General features: G+C 51.4%; 1 protein-coding gene across 4 annotated transcripts in view; it reads left to right on the top strand.

Annotated features, from left to right (window-relative positions):
- Positions 1 to 18,952, top strand: part of MROH2A (maestro heat like repeat family member 2A) — a 64,407-nt gene extending 45,455 nt beyond the window's left edge. Inside the window, exons 27-42 of one of the 4 annotated variants that reach the window (XR_001888830.1) lie at positions 2,109 to 2,213; positions 3,337 to 3,460; positions 3,989 to 4,107; positions 4,653 to 4,805; positions 5,236 to 5,390; positions 7,428 to 7,587; positions 7,667 to 7,860; positions 8,185 to 8,322; positions 8,859 to 8,973; positions 13,931 to 14,080; positions 14,191 to 14,373; positions 14,916 to 15,071; positions 16,656 to 16,787; positions 17,424 to 17,526; positions 17,827 to 18,349; positions 18,447 to 18,766. Coding sequence is in view for 3 of the 4 variants with exons in the window: in XM_017890391.1 (XP_017745880.1) it covers positions 2,109 to 2,213; positions 3,337 to 3,460; positions 3,989 to 4,107; positions 4,653 to 4,805; positions 5,236 to 5,390; positions 7,428 to 7,587; positions 7,667 to 7,860; positions 8,185 to 8,322; positions 8,859 to 8,973; positions 13,931 to 14,080; positions 14,191 to 14,373; positions 14,916 to 15,071; positions 16,656 to 16,787; positions 17,424 to 17,526; positions 17,827 to 17,892; positions 18,673 to 18,794 (2,175 nt within the window). In the remaining variant the exon portion in view is untranslated. Of the gene's footprint in view, positions 1 to 2,108; positions 2,214 to 3,336; positions 3,461 to 3,988; positions 4,108 to 4,652; positions 4,806 to 5,235; positions 5,391 to 7,427; positions 7,588 to 7,666; positions 7,861 to 8,184; positions 8,323 to 8,858; positions 8,974 to 13,930; positions 14,081 to 14,190; positions 14,374 to 14,915; positions 15,072 to 16,655; positions 16,788 to 17,423; positions 17,527 to 17,826; positions 18,350 to 18,446 lie in introns of those variants that run through there. The other 3 variants (XM_017890391.1, XM_017890393.1, XM_017890394.1) reach the window with 3 other exon arrangements.
- Positions 18,953 to 19,171: the final 219 nt, after the last annotated feature.

The following is a 19,171-nucleotide window of genomic DNA, read 5'->3' as shown; positions in this document are numbered from 1 at the left end:
CTAGTGGGGGATGTCTCCCAGTTAGGCTACTCAGGGGTCAGGGACCCACTTGAGCAGGCAGTCTGTCCGTTCTCAGATCTCAACCTCCGTGTTGGGAGATCCACTGCTTTCTTCAAAGCTGTCAGACAGAGTCGTTTGCGTCTGCAGAGGTTTCTGCTGCTTTTTTTGTTTGTTTAGCTGTGCCCTGTCCCCAGAGGTGGAGTCTACAGAGACTGGCAGGCCTCCTTGAGCTGCTGTGAGCTCCACCCAGTTCGATCTTCCCGCGGCTTTGTTTACCTACTTAAGCCTCAGCAATGGTGGGTGCCCCTCCCCCAGCCTCACTGCTGCCTTGCAGTTAGAATGCAGACTGCTGTGCTAGCAATAAGGAAGGCTTTGTGGGCGTGGGACCCTCCCGGCCAGGTGTGGGATATAATCTTCTGGTGTGCCCGTTTGCTTAAAGCGCAGTATTGGGGTGGGAGTTACCCGATTTTCCAGGTGTTGTGTGTCTCAGTTCTCCTGGCTAGGAAAAGGGATTCCCTTCCCCTTGCGCTTCCCAGGTGAGGCGATGCCTCACCCTGCTTCAGCTCTCACTGGTCGGGCTGCAACAGCTGACCATCATCGATTGTCCGGCACTCCCTAGTGAGATAAACCCAGTACCTCAGATGAAAATGCAGAAATCACCTGTCTTCTGAGTCGCTCGCGCTGGGAGCTGGAGACTGGAGCTGTTCCTATTCAGCCATCTTGCTCCGCCCTCTCTGAGCAGAAGTTTATAGTTTCGACGAAGTCTAATTTATCTTTTTTCTTTTATGGATCATGCTTTTAGTGTCAAATCTATCTAAGAAATCTTCCAAAGATTTTCTCCTATGTTTTCTTCCAGAAGTTTTGTATTTTCAGGTTTTATGATTAGGTCTATGATATATTTTGAGTTAATTTTTGTATGGTCTGAGGTACAGGTCAAAGTTTATTTTAATTTTTTGCCCATGGATAGCCAACTCTTTTAGCACACTTTGTTGAAAGGACTGCCCTTTTCCCTTTGAATTAGCTATGCGCCTTTGTTGAAAATCAAGGGCTCTGTATATGTGGGTCTATTTCTGGACATTTATTTGGCTTTATCAACGTGTTTGTCTATGGTACACCAATACCACACTGTCTTGATTACTGTAATATTATAACAAGCCTTAAAATCTGGATCAGATAGTGTAAGTCCTTAGATTTTTTTTTTTTTTTTTGCTGCATCTTACAGGTTTTGATACATTGTGTTTTAATTTTATTTCAGTTCAAAACGTTTTAAATTTCCCTTATGATTTCTTCTTTGACCTGCAAATTATTTAGAAATTTTCAAATATTTGGGGGTTTCCCAGAATCTTTCTGGTTTGGATTCCTAATTTAACTGCATTGTTGTTTGATGACATACTTAAATCCCATATTTTAAATCCTTTTAAATTGAGTGAGATTTATTTTGTTGCCCAGATACCATCTATCTTGGTAAATATTTCATGTGTATTTGAAAAATATTCTGCTGTTGTTTAGTGTTTCAAAATGTCTTTTAGGCCAAGTGGATTCGTTATTTTTCAGGTTTTCTATCTCCTTTTGATTTTCTGTCTTTTTGTTCTATCAATTATTGAGAAAGAGGCACTGAAATTTCTAACAGTGTGAACTTGTTTATTTCCTCTTTCGGTTCTTTCATTTTTTGCTGCATGTATTATTTAGCTATGTTATTAGGTGCATAGACATTTAGGATTGTTATGTCTGGTTGATGAACCGACCCTTATTGTGATGACATGATCCTGTTTATGGTAATGTGATTTGCTCTACAATGAACTTTTCTGTCAGAATGGCCTCTGGAGCCATCTGGAGTACCTGGTGGGCTGTGCTCCTGGCCCTTCATTATAGGCAGACATTTGGAGCCAGGCCAAATGCAACAGCCAAGCACCATCCTGGTGAGAATGCTGGTGCTGCTCTTTGCCTGCCTACAGCCTCATCTCCCTTCACAATGGGGCCTGTCTAGAACCACAAGGAAACACTGAAAGTCAATCTGAGTGGGAGGGTGAGGCGGGCAAAAGCTGGCCAGGAGAGGGCTGGCCCCAAGATTTTAACACCCACTTTGGTGTTCTGGGCTCTACCCATAGCTCCTGGAAAAGTGGATCTTGTCGGAGAAAGAATGGGAGCGGGAAAAGGCCATGAACCTCCATCTCTATCTCATGCGGATCTATGTCCAAAGCACTGCTGTCTGCGTGAGTCCAGGAATCCCCAACCCCCAGCCTGCTGCTCCGACATGCACAGAAAAATTCCTATCTCTATCTGGAAGATGAGGGAACACTTACGAAATCAAGTTCTGTTCCCAGAGGGTCCCTTGAGAGAGGCTGCGATGACCTAGCACCCTGGGCTGGGTCAGGGAGGGAAAAGGTGGGATTGTGGTTGGCAGAGCTCCAGGATTTGTGGGTCCTATGGCTTCTGTAGTGGTGAGGGCCCTTTTTAAGCAAAAAGATACATAGTTATGAACCCCACATTGGTTAGGAAAGTGAATATTTACTTTGAGAAAATCAAGCACTGCTAAATCACAAATTTTGCAAAGCTTGACAAGTACCGCAACCCTTACAATGTCTAGAACGATGTAGTGTTTTTACTGATTGACCATCTGACGCAGCCTGATGAGACTTAATTTTCTACATTTTTTGGCTCCATGCTGTTTGCTGTCTTGTCCTCAGGATGGCTGTGGCAGGAAGACCATGGTGTCAGGATCTGGGGTGCAGGGATGGGTGTCTGGTCTTAGGAGGTGCAGGGAAAGAAGTGGGCTGGGCAGGACCCTGGTCCTGGGCACCTGGATGGAGGTGGGGATGAAGGCTCAGCACAGTGAGGCAGGGGCCAAGACCAACACTCAGCAACATGTGAGGCCAGAAGCTGTGTGGAGGGCTTCACCTGGGCTCTCATGACATTCCCTGCAAGAGGAGGTGCCACCATCGTCTCCACTGTGCAGACAGGAACCATGAGACCGAGAGGACGAGTACCCTGCCTGGGCCGCTCAGCTAGTGAGCAGGAAGCTCTGATTTGATCCCCAGGGTTTGTTATAGGAACAACTGGGCCCAAGTTCAGAGCCGTGAACTGAGCAGAGCTGAGTCGGAGGGAGTCCTGAGCTGGGGCGCGCAGATCCAGGCCGCTCAGCTTCCAGGGACCCAGCTGTGGGCAGGGGAGGCTGGTGCTTGGGCAGGGGACAGGCAGTGGCACCCTCCCCTTCCCCAAATGGATGTTTTCAGAGCAAGGTTTGCCCTCTCAAGTCGCACTTTACGCTGCCCCTGGGCAGCAACAGGTGTGCATGAGAGCACAGAGGTGTGAGCCCCATGGTCTCCTGTCCCTCAGATCCCCCTAAAGCTGGGGCAGTTTGGCACAATGGTCGGACTCATCGCCCCGTGTACCTGTGATGCCCATCAAAGAACCCGTATGGCCTCGATGAATGTCCTGTCCAGCCTGCTAGATCTTCACGGTATGAGAGGGCAGGACATGAGGACCAGCCCCTCTGGGAGGGAGAGAGGGCTGACTCCAGGAGTGTGCACTGACTGTGGCCAGCCCCGGAGGGAAGCGTGGCCTCTGTGCAGGCAGGCATGGAGACAAAGGTGACCATCAGAGGGAGCAGTGAGGGGAGAGTTCACCAGCAGGCCGTGAAAGCTTCCAGAAGGAAAGGTGCATGGCCCAGATTGACCCCAGAGGGCAAGTGCTGGGCACTGAGGGAGGGCCTGGCTGGGAGAAAGTCAGCTCCCAGATGCCAAGCATGTGACAGAGCTGGCCTGAGCTGAGTTTAAGGGCGAGCAGGCCTCTGAGCTGGGTGGAGCGGTGGTGCGGGCAGAGGCCGCCACAGGGAAGGACCAGTGAGAGCAAAGGTCAGAACTCCTGGGACGTTCATATGCTGGAGGGTGGCTCAGGCCTGCAAAGCCAGGGCAGGAGGTAGCCACGAAGTGGAGGTGGCCAGGCCCTTTGTCCCTGCTGGTCATTTCTGAAGTTGTATCCCCAACAGCAAGCCAGATCTGCTCCTTGTGGGGCCCTTCCAAGGAGAAGGAGCTTGAGAAATGTAAGGGGGACCTCCAGAGCACAGACATGGAGAAGATTTTCCGTGCATCCTCCAGAATCGCCAAGGTGACAGCCGGGGAGCCTGCCTCGGCTGCCAGGCTGGTCTCGTGGCCCTTGGCCGTCTCTTAGGGAGGGGGGCCTTCCCGGGCTGGTGGCACAGCCCAAGTTCTCTGGGGTCTCAGCTTCCACGGCTTTTGGCCCAACTCCTGCCCTGTGTGTTGAAAGGGCCTGCAGTATGTCAGGTCCCTACTGTGTCTCTGGCACACAGTAGGTGCTTAATCTGCTTTGCTGTCTTCTCCCTGTCTCTGTGATGTGCCACACTGGGTGCAAAGGGCCATGGGAATGATCTGGACAGGCCCTGCACATGGTGTGGGCACGTGGGCAGGCTCATGGCACAGTGATGAATGGAAGTGTCTGGAGCCACCCAAACAGGGGCTGGGGACTTCAGGGGACCAGGCCCCTTCTGGCTCAGCCTAGGAGGAGGCCATGGCCATGGTCTGAGAGAGGATGGGAGCCTGGAGTGGGGCCATGGGGTGGGACAGGGGAGGAGGGAGTGTCAGCAGTCATGGAGTGGCAGGGGAGGGCAGGGGAGTCACCCGCTCTGCTCCTAGGTGGTCTGCACGGAGTTTAACTGCGATGAGGTGGTCTCGCTCATCCAGAAGCTCTGCGAGAACATTGGGGCCATGGACCTGCAGCACGACAAGGCCTCTGTCACCTGGATAGGCTCTTTCCTCCAGATGCGGGCCAAGGAGCTGGAGGACAAGGTGGCAGAGCCGCGGCAGGGCCAGCAGAGAGTGGGGCTGGGGCTGCCCGGTGTGCCCGGATGAGAGGGAAGGATGGGGGCCTCACCAGCACTCACTGAGAATGCCTCCCCCAACCCCTGGCTGCTAAAGAGGAGGAGGAAACAGAGTTCTAGAACCAGAAAGAAGCGTGTTGAAGGTAGCCTCATTAGTTAAGTGCCCGCCGACCTGGAGGTCAAGGCTTTCCTCCCCGGAGCACACCACCTCCTGCACTGAAATCCTGCGAAAATTAATTTGAGGCAGAGACCAGAGGATGCACTAGAGAGGGTGCTGGGCGTTAACCTGCCCATTGTCCAAATGGGCCACAGCCCTGGAGCAGGGACATGTCATGGGGTTAGTGCAGGAGACCATGGGGGCCTGGGCTGCCCCCTGGTGATGCCCCGCCCCTATCTAGGTGGCCGAGATCCTGAGCGCCATCCTGGTGCACCTGCCGGTGGTGGACCACCCAGAGGTGCGGCACCTTCTCATTGAAGGCATCCTGCTGCTGGCGCACCATCACCAGGAGACCATCCTCACGTCACTCCTGAGGCAGCCCCTGCCCATGGAGAGGTGGGTGCCTTGGGGGAGGCAGCCCTGGCCTCCTGTGCGGCTTAGACCATGCCCAACTCACCATCGCGATGTGTCCCAGAAGCCTGGAGCCTCAGGTAGTACCTTGCCCTGCCCTGAAGGTCGAAGCCCTCTACCTGTACCTCCTGCAGGAGGTGCCAGCCTCCAATGAGCCACTGACAGAGAGCCCAGGCTTGTAGAACGTCGCTGCAAGGAGCTGAAATCCAGAGCCATAGCTCCCCACATGCGTGGGGCAGTGTCTGGAGTTCATTCTCTCCCAGAGCAGCTCTTTCCTTCCCTGCAAACAGAGCTCCAGCAGATCGGCTGCAGGATGTGGCTCCACGGCCTGAGCAAGCCCTGGAGATATTCCAGGCTGTCCTGATTTCTTTCAAAATGTGTCCTAAGAGGGGAAGCAACTTGTCTCAGTCTCTGAGGGGAGAATGGCCCAACCTCCAGCCCCGGAGGTGGCCATAAGTGATGCAGAGCGACCCCGTCTTTATTGGTGTTTCTCTGCAAACAGCACAAAGCTCCTGTGTGTGCTACAGCATGATGGCACAGGCAGCTGGGCATGGTCTCCCCACACGTGGGGAGTCTGTTTGGGGTGGTACCAGGATTCACCTGAGAGGAGCCAGAAAGAGCTAGGCAGTCATCCCCAGAGCAGTGGAGCCTGTGCTGGCGCAGGGAGGTGAGATGTCAGGCTAAATAAGAGGCCTGGAACAGAGAAAAGAGTTTTAGAAACAGGCCCTGGCTCCAGAAAGGGCTGACCTGCCCGAAATGCAGGCATGGTCCCACCATGGAGCTGCTTCTCATAAGGGCCACCCCGCCGTGGGTCCAGCTGGGAGGGTGGTGTAGGTTTCATGATTTAATGAGGCTCAGTGGCTCATGGGGCAGTGCTGGGTGGGGGCAAGCGGGATGTGCAGTGCAGCCCTAGGTCAGGCTGGCATGCTTGGTGGCCACGTCACACTGGCTTTCACTTAGTTTGCCAAAATCTGTATTGGTTTGCTATTGCTGCATAACAAATTACCACCCACTTAGAAGCTTTGAACAACACCCACGTATTAGCTCACAATTTCCATGGCTCAGGAGTCAAGGCATGGGTTAGCTGGGCTTTCTGCTCAGGGTCTCACAAGCCTGTGATGAGGGTGTCAGCTGGGCTGCATTCCAGAGCCTGGGGTTGTCTTCCAGGATTGTCATTGTTGGTAGTTGTTTGTTGCCAATTAATAGGACTGAGGTGCCCCTTCTTGTTTCCTTGCACCCCATGGCTTCTTTGCAGTGGGTGCTGATGAGTGCACTCTGTCCCCTCTCCATTTATTCCTGCCCCCAGGCCCCCAGGCCCCCAGGCCCATCTCCCCTCAGACCCAAACTCACCTGCTCTTGTGCATTTGGTTTTGTGGGTTCCAATACTCCGTTTACACATCTCTTTGTTCAACTTAACCTTGTTAAATTCTATTTAGACTTGTTAGACTCTCATTAGCCTTTTAGAACCTCCCAGATGCCCCACTCTCTGTGCCTCTCTACCTATCCTGGGGGCCTTCCCTTCTCAGCAGGGCCATGGGCTTGGACTTGGAAACCAGGAAGGCCCTTTTCTAGCTGTAGTTTGGCAGGTGGCCTGACTGCTGCAAGCGTCACTTCCCTCTTCTGTGGAATATGGAGATAAAAATACCTTCCTCAAAGATGTGTTGGGTTAGGTGACACAATATCAGAAAGCTACCGACAACCAAACCTGATGCAAATTGGGCACTAGGAGGTATTGTTGGACATGTCTGTACAGTCATCAAGCAGGTGGGGGTCTCTGGCCACCTAGCAGTGGAGCTGGGCTTCTGCGGGGGCCATGCAGAGAAAGGGGGCTGAGTGTACCATCAGGAGCCTGGGTTCTAAGCACACAAATTTTGGTGGCTCCCTCCAAAACTGAACCTCTCTGAGATTCAGTGCCCAGAGTCCAGCCCCTACTTAGGGGGCTGCCAAGGGGTTGAAAGGGATTCTTACCTGCCAGGGCACATGCCAGGAAACTCACGGTCCTTGTGCCCTAACTTTGGTTAGCCACTTGGCAGAGGTGTGGCTGGCAGTGTCGGAGAACGTGCCCTTCGCCCGGACCATGCTCCACAGCCTGATGGGCCGGCTGCAGTCACGGCTCAGCCCCAGAGTCAGTGCCACCTCCAAGGCTGACATCTGGCGCCTGGCTGCGGTGGACCCCCTGATGGTGAGTTGCAGGCACAGGCCCCAAGGCTCCTTGGGGGTCTCTGGGTAGGAGCCCGATGCCCTGGACCTTCTCTCTGCAGACCCTGTGCACCATCCACCTTCTCATTCAGAAGCTGGATGAGAATGACAAGCTCCCGGACTTCCTCCCTGACCTCATCTACACCCTCCTGCTGCAGCTTGGCAGCAGCCACCGACCAGAGACTGCCCCGCCAGTCCTGAAGATGTGGAAGCTGGTCCACACCGCTCCTCTGTCCGAGGAGATGAACCTGCAAAGGTGCTCTCGAGGGTGGTGGGTGCAAGGCAGCAGGCCTGGGCTGGGTGTAGCCACGGGCTGCCCCTTAGTTGCCAGTGGACTCCACTGAGGGGCCCTCTGTCTCTTCCTGGTGGGAGCTGATCTTACTCAAGATGCCGTTCTCATGTGTGTCAAGCACAGTGTGGTTTTCAGAGCTTGCAGATCCACTCCCTCCCTGAACCTTTCCCTCAGCCTCTTGGGCTGGGCCCGGCAGGCACTGGGTCCCCACTTCACAGATTGCAGCAGCCTCCCCAGGCCATGCGCTCCCAGTAGGGCAATGCATCACAAGCTCCCACCTCCCTCCAGGGTCACTATCAAGTCCATGCAGCTCTTGTTCAAGAGAGTCAAGAGCCAGCACCTGGCACGTGCCCTGGATGAGCAGGCGGTATGGGACCTCCTGCAGGACGGCGGGACATTCCTGGAGGGTGTGAGCCTGTTGGCCAGGTGGGCTCTGGCTCCCACAGGGTGGCAGGGGGACCTGCAGAGGCACTTCCTTGCTGGATGGAAGGGCTTCTTGTGAGGACATGGTCCGGTCATGGCTGAATGTCTTCTTTCTGGGGGAATTGCCACGCCAACCTGGGACTCTAGGATGGCAGTGGTGTGCAAGACAATGAGAACCTTTTATTCAAACCCTTCCTGCTCAGAGCAGATATGAGGGCAGAGAGAGGAGGGGCTTGCCCCCTGGGCCACACAGGGTCTGGAGCAGGCCAGGGATGGGAGTTACTTCCGGGGTCCTAGTCACTCCAGAGCTGCCCTCACTCTAGTCCCCTTTGTAAAAAGGAGATAGACATTGACTGATTCACTGACAACCTCAACCAAGCCCCAGGAAAAGGAGGGAGAAGCCCAGAGATGTTAGGACATCTCTCCAGAGTTATCCTGCCAGCAGGGTCCAGGCACTGGTGCGGCCCCAGCTAGCTCTTGGCAAACATCAGGCAGGGGTGGGGCCGCCTCCACGACCTGGCACCGTCTCTCCTCTGCAGGCTGTGCATGCAGCACGTGGAGGGCCACAGGCAGAGGCTGGCTGAGCTGGTGCTCAGGGGCATGGATTCAGAAGTCCTGAGCTGCCGCATCAGCAGCACGGCGGTCTGTGTGGAAGTGAGGCACCGGGTGTGGGTGGGGTGCAAGCGGAGGGGATGGGGTCCCTGGATTCTTCTGGGGATGGCTCGTCTCCAAGGCATGGGAGTGTGGGGGACAGGCGAGCACCCCTCCTCTGAGTGCTCATTCTCTCTTCTGCTCCTTCATTCATTCATCACATGAGTAGTGCAGGGCAGGCCCTGCTGGAAACAGGCTGAGCCCTACAGCATTGTAGCTAACTGATGTGTGACCAGGCAAGTACGACGACTCAGGGGACCCAGGGAGGGCACCTGGGTTCTCACTGGGGCAGGCTTCCTGCAGGAGGGCTCAGACAGGCCGAGGGGCTTTGCAAGGCGGGAAGGTAGGGCCCAACGACCTTATCTCAGAGCAAGTGTTGGAGCATCCTGAGGGCAATGATGCCCCAATGCACCCTAGGAACCAACCACAGCCCAGGCCAGAGGCCAGCCAGCATTTTCTGTAAAGGACTGCATAGTAAATTTTTGGCTTTGTGGCCAACTTGGCTGTAGCAGGAAAACAGCCACAGCCAATACGTCGACCAGTGGGCATGTGGTGTCAACAAAACCTTATTGATGGACACTGGAATTTAAACTTCATGGTAATTTCATGTTCCATAAAATTTTCTTTTCTACATTTCTTTTCCCCAACACTTAAAAATGGGAAAATGAGTTTTGGTAGTGGGTTGTACAAAAACTCCTGGAAGTACAAGACCAGTCTGGGAGGCATTCACCAAACTTTTATAGGTTCTTCAGGCCGCTCCCTGTGTTCAGGCCTCTGAAAATCTTCAAAATGAGGATGGGAAGGAGAAGCGCTCCCTCGTTGTGTCACCCAGGACCTGGCCTTCGATGTGTCTGAGTTTAGAATTTTCAGTGGCTAGAAGCCACACAGGGCTAAGCCCAGGTGCTGGAATCCGAGGGCCTGGTTAAGAGTCTCTGCTCAGTTGCTGATTGACTGAAGATGAAGTTACTTAGCATCTCTGAGCTTCAAGCTCTCCATCTGCCAAATTGGGGAAAGCAGTGCCTTCTTTTCAGGGCTTTGGTGAGAGCCAAATGAGATGGACCGTGTACACATTGCTTGCTTGGGAGGTAAGAGCTCATTAGATGCTAGTTAATTATGGCTGTTTAAAAATTAGGTTCAGCTTTTTTGGTTCCATATGCATTTTTAAATAATTTTTTTTTCTAATTCTGTGAAGAATGTCAATGGTAGTTTAATGGGAATAGCATTGAATCTATACATTACTTTGGGCAGTATGGTCATTTTCATGATACCGATTCTTCCTATCCATGAGCATGGAATATTTTTCCATTTGTTTGTGGCCTCTCTGGTTTCTTTGAGCAGAGGTTTGTAGTTCTCCTTGAAGAGGCCCCTCACTTCCCTTGTTAACTGTATTCCTAGGTATTTTATTCTCTTTGTAGCAATTGTGAATGGGAGTTCATTCATGAGTTGGCTGTCTGCTTGCCTGTTGTTAGTGTATAGGAATGCTTGTGACTTCTGCAGATTGACTTTGTATCCTGAGGCTTTGTTGAAGTTATCAGCTTAAGAAGTTTCTGGGCTGAGACAATGGGGTTTTCTAGATATAGGATCATGTCATCTGCAAACAAAGACATTTTTACTTCCTCCCTTCCTATTTGAATACCCTTTATTTCTTTCTCTTGCCTGACTGCCCTGGCCAGAACTCCTATGTTGAATAGGAGTGGTAAGAGTGGGCATCCTTGTCTTGTGCCAGTTTTCAAGGGAAATGCTTCCAGCGTTTGCCCATTCAGTATGATATTGGCTGTGGGTTTGTCATAAATGGCTCTTATTATTTTGAGGTACTTCAATACCTAGTTTGTTGGGAGTTTTTAACATGAAGGGATGTTGAATTTTATTGAAGGCCTTTTCTGCGTCTATTGAGATAATCATGTGGTTTTGTCTTTAGATCTGTTTATGTGATGAATTACGTTTATTGATTTGCATATGTTGAACCAGCCTTGCATCCCAGGAATGAAGCCGACTTGATCATGGTGGATAAGCTTTTTGATATGCTGCTGGATTCAGTTTACCACTATTTTATTGAGAATTTTTGCATCCATGTTCATAAGGGATATTGGCCTGAAGTTTTCTTGTTTTGTTGTATCTCTGTCTGGTTTTAGTATCAGGATGATGCTGGTCTCATAGAATGAGTTAGGGAGGAGTTCTTCCTTTTCAATGGTTTGGAATAGTTTCAGAAGAAATGGTATAAGCTCCTTTTTGTATTTCTTTTTTTTTTTTTTTTTTTTGAGACAGAGTCTGGCTCTGTCACCAGGCTGGAGTGTAATGGTGTGATCTTGGGTCACTGCAACCTCCCACCTACCAGGTTTAAGCAATACTCCTGCCTCAGCCTTTCGAGTAGCTGGGACTACAGGCGTGTGCCACCACGCCCAGCTAATTTTTGTATTTTTAGTAGAGATGGGATTTGACCATGTTGGCCAGGATGGTCTCAATCTCTTGACCTTGTGATTCACCCGCCTCTGCCTCCCAAAGTGCTGGGATTACAGGCGTGAGCCACAGCGCCCAACCACCTCTTTGTATTTTTTGTAGAATTCAGCCTGTATAGCCAAGACAATCCTAAGAAAAAAGAACAAAGCTGGAGGCATCACCCTACTGGACTTCAAACTATACTATAAGGCTACAGTAATCAAAACAGCATGGTACTGGTACAAAAACAGACACACAGACCAGTGGAACAGAATAGAGAACTCAGAAATAAGACTGCACCTCTACAGCCATCTGATCTTGGACAAACCTGACAAAAGCAGTGGGGAAAGGGTTCCCTATTTAATAAATAGTGCTGGGAGAACTGGCTACCTATTTGCAGAAAATTGAAACTGGACCCCTTTCTCACACATTATTATACTCAAGATGGATTAAAGACTTAAATGTAAAACTCAAAACTATAAAAACCCTAGAAGAAAATCTAGGCAATACCATTCAGGACATGGGCATGGACAAACATTTCATGATGAAATCACCAAAAGCAATTGCAACAAAAGCAAAAATGGACAATTGGGATCTAATTAACAAGCTTCTGCACAGCAAAAAAGACTATCATCAGAGTGAACAGGCAACCTACAGAGTGGGAGAAAATCTTTGCAATTTATCCGTTCAGAAAAGGTCTAATATCCAGAATCTACAAGGAACTCAAATTTACAAGAAAAACAAACAATCCTATTAAAAAATGGGCAAAGGACATGAACAGACCCTTCTCAAAGAAGACATTCATGCAGCCAATAAACTTATGAAAAAAAGCTAAATATCACTGATCATTAGGTAAATGCAAATCCAAACCACAATGAGATACCATATCAGGCCCGTCAGAATGACCATTTATTAAAAAGTCGAGAAACAACAGATGTTGGCAAGGTTGCAGAGAAATAGGAATGCTTTTACTCTGTTGGTGGGAATGTAAATTACTTCAACCATTGCGGAAGATGGTGTGGCAATTCCTCAAAGATCTGGAACCAGAAATACTGTTTGACCCAGCAATCCCACTACTGGGCATATACCCAAAGGAATATAAATCATTCTGTTACAAAGATACATGCATGCGTATGTTCGCTGCAGCACTATTTACAATAGCAAAGACATGGAATCAACCCAAATGCCCATCAATGATACACTGGATAAAGAAAATGTGGTACATATACACCATGGAATACTATGCAGCCATAAAAAGGAATGAGATCATGTCCTTTGTAGGGACATGGATCAAGCTGGAAGCCATTATCCTCAGCAAACTAATGCAGGAACAGAAAACCAAACATCACATGTTCTAACTTTTAAGTGGGAGCTGAACAATGAGATCACATGGACACAGGGAGGGGACCAACACACACTGAGGCCTGTTGGGGGTAGGGTGGGGGAAGAGAGAGTATTAGGAAAAATAGCTAACGCATGCTGGGCTTAATACCTCGGGGATGGGTCGATAGGTGCAGCAAACCACTATGACGCACGTCTACCTATGTAACAAACTTGTGCTTCCTGCATATGTACCCCAGAACTGAAAATAAAAATTAGAAAAAAAAAAATTAGATTCAGCTTTTAAGAAGCAAGCTATTTAAATTCCTCAAATTTGATGGGGATGGATTATAAATGATTTTTTTTTTTTTTTTTTAATGCTTGCTAACAATAGTGTAGGGCTTTACTCTTTGGGAATTTTCCCAGAAGAGCATTTAAAATAGGTTGTGATAGTTGTATTCACTGCTCTACCTGGCCCTGAATAGGTGCTCAGTGTATGTTTAAATGAACTGAAGTGCTGTAGGAAGCTCCTGTGATTGCTGATGTTGGTGTCTGGGACAGAATGGAGGTGGACTGAGTGGGAGACAAAACATTTGGAAGCTTATAGCAACTGTGCCTAATGGGGGCTTAAGGAACTGGATGTGGGAACAGTCAATAGACGCTCACTTCTCCTGTCCCTGGACTCAACAATTTGCTGTTCAGTTTTCTTTTCAGGCCTCTTTCAAACATACTCAGGTGCTTGCATGCACACACGCACACACATGCATGCACACACATGCATGCACACACATGCATACCAGTGAGGTTTTGGCACTTGGGGTACTAGACCAATAGTAATTCTCCTGAAAGTGAAATTCATGTTTTTTGTGCATTTCTGTTTAGATGCGGGTGGGCGTGGCTCTTGTATTTGGCAGTGGCTGTTATGTTACCTGAAAAAAATAAATGACGAAATTATATCTATATACACATATATATATATAACACTTATCTAGCATTCCCCCCATATTTCCTTATTAAATCCCCACACAGACGCTGAGGCAGGTACTAGCATCACCCCCTTTTTATAGAGAGGAAACAGGCTGTCAGAGCCCCTCCCCTCCTGCTCACAGAGCCACCAATCTGCATTACCTCTCCTCCCACATCCCACTTGCTGCTGAGAAATGAGCCTGCCTTGGGGATAACTGCCAAATGTCCTCCCTTCCAGTTCATGAGCGACCCAGTTCTGTACCACGAGAAGCTGCTGAAGCCAGCAGTGTTGCTGCTGGAGAAGGGTGCTGACCAGGAGGAGGATGAGGCCCTGCGGGTGCTGTCCCTACGCGCCCTCGGCAACATGGCCCTGGGCGCCCCCAAGAAGGTACTATGCCCGGCCCTGGGCCGAGGTCCTGGGAGCTGAGGGTGCAGGCCAGGTGCCCCGGTCAGCCTGGGAGGGAGGGTGCAGGCTGAGGGCTGCCCATGCCCCTCCAGGTGAAGCAGTACCGGAAGGTCTTGCTGGAGAAGTGCCTGGGCCCCCTGAGGGAGCCGGTGAGCACCAGTGTGACTGCCGAGGGCATGGAGGCCTTGACCAAGATCCTGGCTGAGCTCCGAGAAGGGGATGTGGGGTCCTCTTTCGACGCCATGTCTGAGCAGTGCAGAATCTTCTTCGACAACGTGAGTCCGATGAGAGCCTCCATGAGCTTGCTCGGTGAAGGAGTGGGCACTTCTCAGACCCTAAGGAAGAGACAGGCCCTAGAGCAGAAAGAGCCAAGGCTCCTGCTGGGTGCCAGTGTAGTGACTGGCTGATCACGGGATCTTGTAAAATAAAGTCTTCCAAGTTCCAGAGAGTCAGTGCTGTCAAGTGAGGGCTCCTGGGCCCCTGCAGCCCTGCTAGGAGGGAAGGGTGTCCCCCTTTTATTCCTTGCACCTACAAATACCCCCAGGGCACCTGCATCATCCTGGGCCTCTGCTAGGGAAGGCTGTGCACTCAGATCCCGCACAAGCCCTCACCCAGGGAAGAGGCGGGCACAAAGACCAGAGCAACGCCCAGCCCCTTGAGGGCTACGAGATCCCTGCTGAAGGAGAGACTCCACCCTGACGGAATGATCCAGAAGGCTCTGCAAGGGCCAAGGCATTGGGTGTTCCTTGGAGAATGGCTGGGGTTTCGCTGGGCTTCCTGCTGCCTGCATATCAGCCCATGTCCATCCCGGTTACAGGAGAGCGAGCTGCTGCGTCTGAAAGCCTTCATCCTCTTTGGGAAGCTGGCAAGGGTGGTCGGGACGTCCAAGAAGCATTTCTTCAAAGGGGAGGTGAAGAAGGCCTGGATCCCCCTCATGCTGCACTCCCAGGACCCCTGCTCCAGTGCAGCCCAAGTAAGAAACACCCTGGGCTTTATGTCCCGGTCTGGGGCCCGGTCCCCCAAGGAAACAGGTTCTTGGGTCTGCTGGCTCGGTGAGCTGCAGGATTTTCTCCGCCTCAGTCGGTTTTCTCTGAGATCCCAGAGGCCACAGCCTGCTCCCTGCTGCCCTCCATCCCTCACAGGCTGAGGAGAGAAGCCATCTGAGATGACCTGCAAAGCCACCTCACTAAGCAGTCTCAGCCCAGTGTGGGGGGACATGGTGTGGTGGCTGCCTATAACCCTCCTCTGCCCAAATCCTTTCTTCTAGCAGATTCTGTAACTGGCAGGTCACTTTTGAGTATTAGGACTCAAAATACCCCAAAGTGGTCCTGTCCACTAGCTGCTCCCTGTGGGGCAGGTCCATGATGGGATGGGAGCGGGCCTGGCTTCTCCCTCTCCACGGCCCAGCTCCTCTATTGCTTTGGGGCGGGAGGAGGGAGAGGGAGAGACAGATTTGTTAGTAAATGAGTCTTCTCATTGAGCTGCTGCCTCTCAGGCTAACCCTGGCTGGCTGGGGACCTCAGGCTCCTCACTCCCTGCATGGACCACAACCTTGACTGCCCTCTTCTCTCCCTAGTCTCTTCCTACAGACTTGGGGGGTGGGGTCAGGAGGTGGCTGATTTGGGGAGGTTCTGCCCCCACCTAGTAAGCCTTGGGATGCAGCTGGCCCCACATGACAGAAACAAAATGGCCATTTTCAGCAGATGCCTTGGACCCCAGCTGTGGGGTCACAGGACAAGTTCCCTCAATCCCATCACTGTGAGGGCAGCAGTTTCCAGGTGGGGTGGAGCAGGTGGCTTGGGTGGCCCTGGTGGCCCAGGTGGGCCTTACAGGCAGTGAGGGGTATTGAGATGCACGCTCCCTAGACCTGGGCTTTGCACTCACCACCTCAGCTTCCGGGCTCTGCCACATCCCTCTGCCGCACCATCCCTGGCCACCCTGGGCACAAAGTGTCACTGCTCAGAGGCTCCTTTTCCTTGCCAGTCCTCACCACCCTGTCTTCAGCCCACACTGTTCTTCCATGTTTTATCGACACCTGTCCAGTGGGGTGGGAGGGCTTCAGGGAAGGAACCAGGGTGCACCCAGCAAGGGTGACCGAGAGTGAGGAAAGGGCTACCGAGGCGGAAGCATTTTGTCTTCCTGCCCTACCGTCTCCAGAAGCTGCGGCCAGCAGGATGGTCACAAGGCAGGAGCTGGTGGACTGGGCCTGGGAGGTGAGGACACATGCCCAGTCTTGCCTGCTCAAGCCAGGCTCCCACCTCCGATCCCATGGAGGGCTGGGGCCTAGACAGGGCTGCTGACGGCACAAAGGTGCTGGCTGAGGGGGTGGGTGGGACTGCATCTGGCCCCAAGGGGCTTTTTATAAAGGCACATGCAGCCATGTTCAAGCTGGCAGGGACTCAGGTCCCAGGTGGCCTCCCAGGAGCCACCAGCCCTGCCTTTCTTTGGCTTGGTGAGGCTTCTCTGGAGCTGCCCTCTGGCTTCTTGCCAGCCTCACCCCTCCGGGGAACCACCCTGGCCTGGCTGATGCCTCTGCTGCCGTCCTGTGTCCCTGCAGGCCTGTATGGCTACCATGTTTCAGTGTGTGCACTTCTGGGGCTGGAAGTCCCTGGAGCATCCCTCAGGGCCAAGTGATACCACTACTGATGACAAGATGACCGTTTTCCAGACAACCATGTGCTCCATCCTGGTGAGAAAGCCAAAGGGGAAACCAGCCCGTCCCAGGTGGCCACACGCTGCTTGGAGCTGGGGGTCTGAGATTGCCAGAGCTCTTTCTTGGGGCCCTATGTTTAGCTTCTACACGTGCAATGTTGAGACCAGCACTGTGCAGCAGAAATAGAAGGCAAGCCATGTGCCCATTTCAGCTGTCTGACGTTTCTTTTAGTAGGCACATCCAGAAAAGTACAGAGGTGAAACTAATTTTAATATATTTTATTTCACCCAAATAACTAAAACGTGATCATTTCAACATGTGATCAATATAAAAACTATTATTGTGACATTTTAAAATTTTGGGGGTACCATCTTAAAGCCCAGGGGGCACTTTACCTTAATTTAGCCCAGTCACACTTGAAGTGCTCCAGGGTTACACGAGGCTTGTGGCTACCATGTTGGACAGCACAGGTTCTCTGGTCAGATGGGATATGAAAAATGCAACATGGGGCTGATGGTCCTTCATTTGCCAGCTACTCATCTGCTGTGTGATGCTGGGATGGGAGCTTGCCCTCTCTGATGCATCTTGGTGATGGGAACACTCTTGGTGAATGACAGCCCATTGTCAGGGTCTCATCCTCCAAAGCTGTGTGTATCACTTACTTTTTTGCAGACTCAGAAAAAGCCAGCTGTTCTCTATAGCTTCTTGCTAGAAACAATGGCCTATGTTAAAAATAACTTGTCAAGAATTAGAATCGCTGCTTGCAACTTGGCAGGTGAGCAGACAGACGTTTCCTGACTCAAGATGGACTTTGAAGGCCCTCTGGTCCACCCTGGAACTCCGGGGGAGGGTGGATCATGGGTGGGAGGCATGTGGCAGAGCTGGGACCGGAGCTCAGGTCTAAGCCCTGCACTGTGCTTTCTATCCCGTTTTGATTTTGGCTTCCTCCTTACCAATGTGGACTCAACAACATCTTTCATCAGTGTTCTCATAACGTAAACCAAGTAAACCACAGAACGACTTGCCTGCTGACCTAATACTCGCGTGATGAGCATTTCTTTGGCTGTCGTTTTAGGAATTATTATGAAGCAGATGTCTACACACTATCTGAAGAAGCTGGACTTCCCAGCATTACGGAACTGTAAGTAGTGGAGAGTGTTAGATGTTGAGTCTACGACTCACCAACTCACTAGGGGAGCTTAGAGAAACTGCTTCAAGGGAAGAGCCAGAGGACCTTTTGCTGTGGGGTTTTGCGGGGCGGAGTGTTGCCAGGGCAGAGAGATGCACCTGGGGAGGCCTTTCCAGGACGACAGCTATTGATGGGTGCAGTCCCTTTCATTCCCTGGGCTGTTTCTCCCAGTCATAGCTTCTTATGAAATGTTTCTGCCCTGATGCTGCTATCAGGTTCTGTGGGTGATGGGTGCAGTCCCTTTCATTCCCTGGGCTGTTTCTCCCAGTCATAGCTTCTTATGAAATGTTTCTGCCCTGATGCTGCTATCAGGTTCTGTGGGTGATGGGTGCAGTCCCTTTCATTCCCTGGGCTGTTTCTCCCAGTCATAGCTTCTTATGAAATGTTTCTGCCCTGATGCTGCTATCAGGTTCTGTGGGTGATGGGTGCAGTCCCTTTCATTCCCTGGGCTGTTTCTCCCAGTCATAGCTTCTTATGAAATGTTTCTGCCCTGATGCTGCTATCAGGTTCTGTGGGTGATTTCTGTCCCTGTTAGGGTGGTCACTGAAGCCGAGAGCTGCGATGTGTGTGGAAACAGCTCCACCTGCAGTCTTCTGCTTTCCCACACAGGATCTTCCCCATCTGCCCCTGCCCACCTTCTGCAGCCCTTGCCTGCCATCACTGCCAAGGGCATGCAGCACGTGGTCCTGACTGGGCGGGGCCTGAGCCTTCCCTCTTTGTGTTCCCTCTCAGCCCTCCAGGAACTACAGCTGGACCCGGATCCCGGGGTCAGGCGGGCAGCCCTGGAGACACTCGAAGTCTTGGATAGCTGTAGTCAGCATGGGCTTCTGGTTTCACCCCAAGGAATGTCCTAGCTGGTCCAAACGTAAGATGTAAACTGTCTTCTTAGTGCCAAATGCCAGCCCTTTTAAATTCAGTTTGTAAATTTAGTCTGTAGGAAAAACACTATTGTAAATAACTAGTATCCTTTTCTTTCCTTCTGTTGAAATAAACCTCCATTCTCACTGGAGTACAGATGTGTGACTGTAAGGTGGTGACAGCCCAGAACCAAGACAATGAGGCAAAGGGAACTTCAGCCTTAATGAGCCACTTCATTTCCAATTTCCCCCCAATTATGCATGTCTGACAGACCCTTGGCCCAAAGGGTTGGAAACTAGCTTTGTCTTCACTCGTAGTTCATCCACACACATGCTGACAGTGTGCCTAAGGCCAGGCACTCTGCCAAGCGGTG

The sequence above is a fragment of the Rhinopithecus bieti genome, unplaced genomic scaffold (genome assembly GCF_001698545.2).
Source record: "Rhinopithecus bieti isolate Rb0 unplaced genomic scaffold, ASM169854v2 scaffold_19482, whole genome shotgun sequence".
In the NCBI taxonomy this organism is placed as follows: Eukaryota; Metazoa; Chordata; class Mammalia; order Primates; family Cercopithecidae; genus Rhinopithecus; species Rhinopithecus bieti.
The sequence above is the reverse complement of the archived record's forward strand: the minus strand, read 5'-3'. Positions and strand labels throughout refer to the sequence as shown.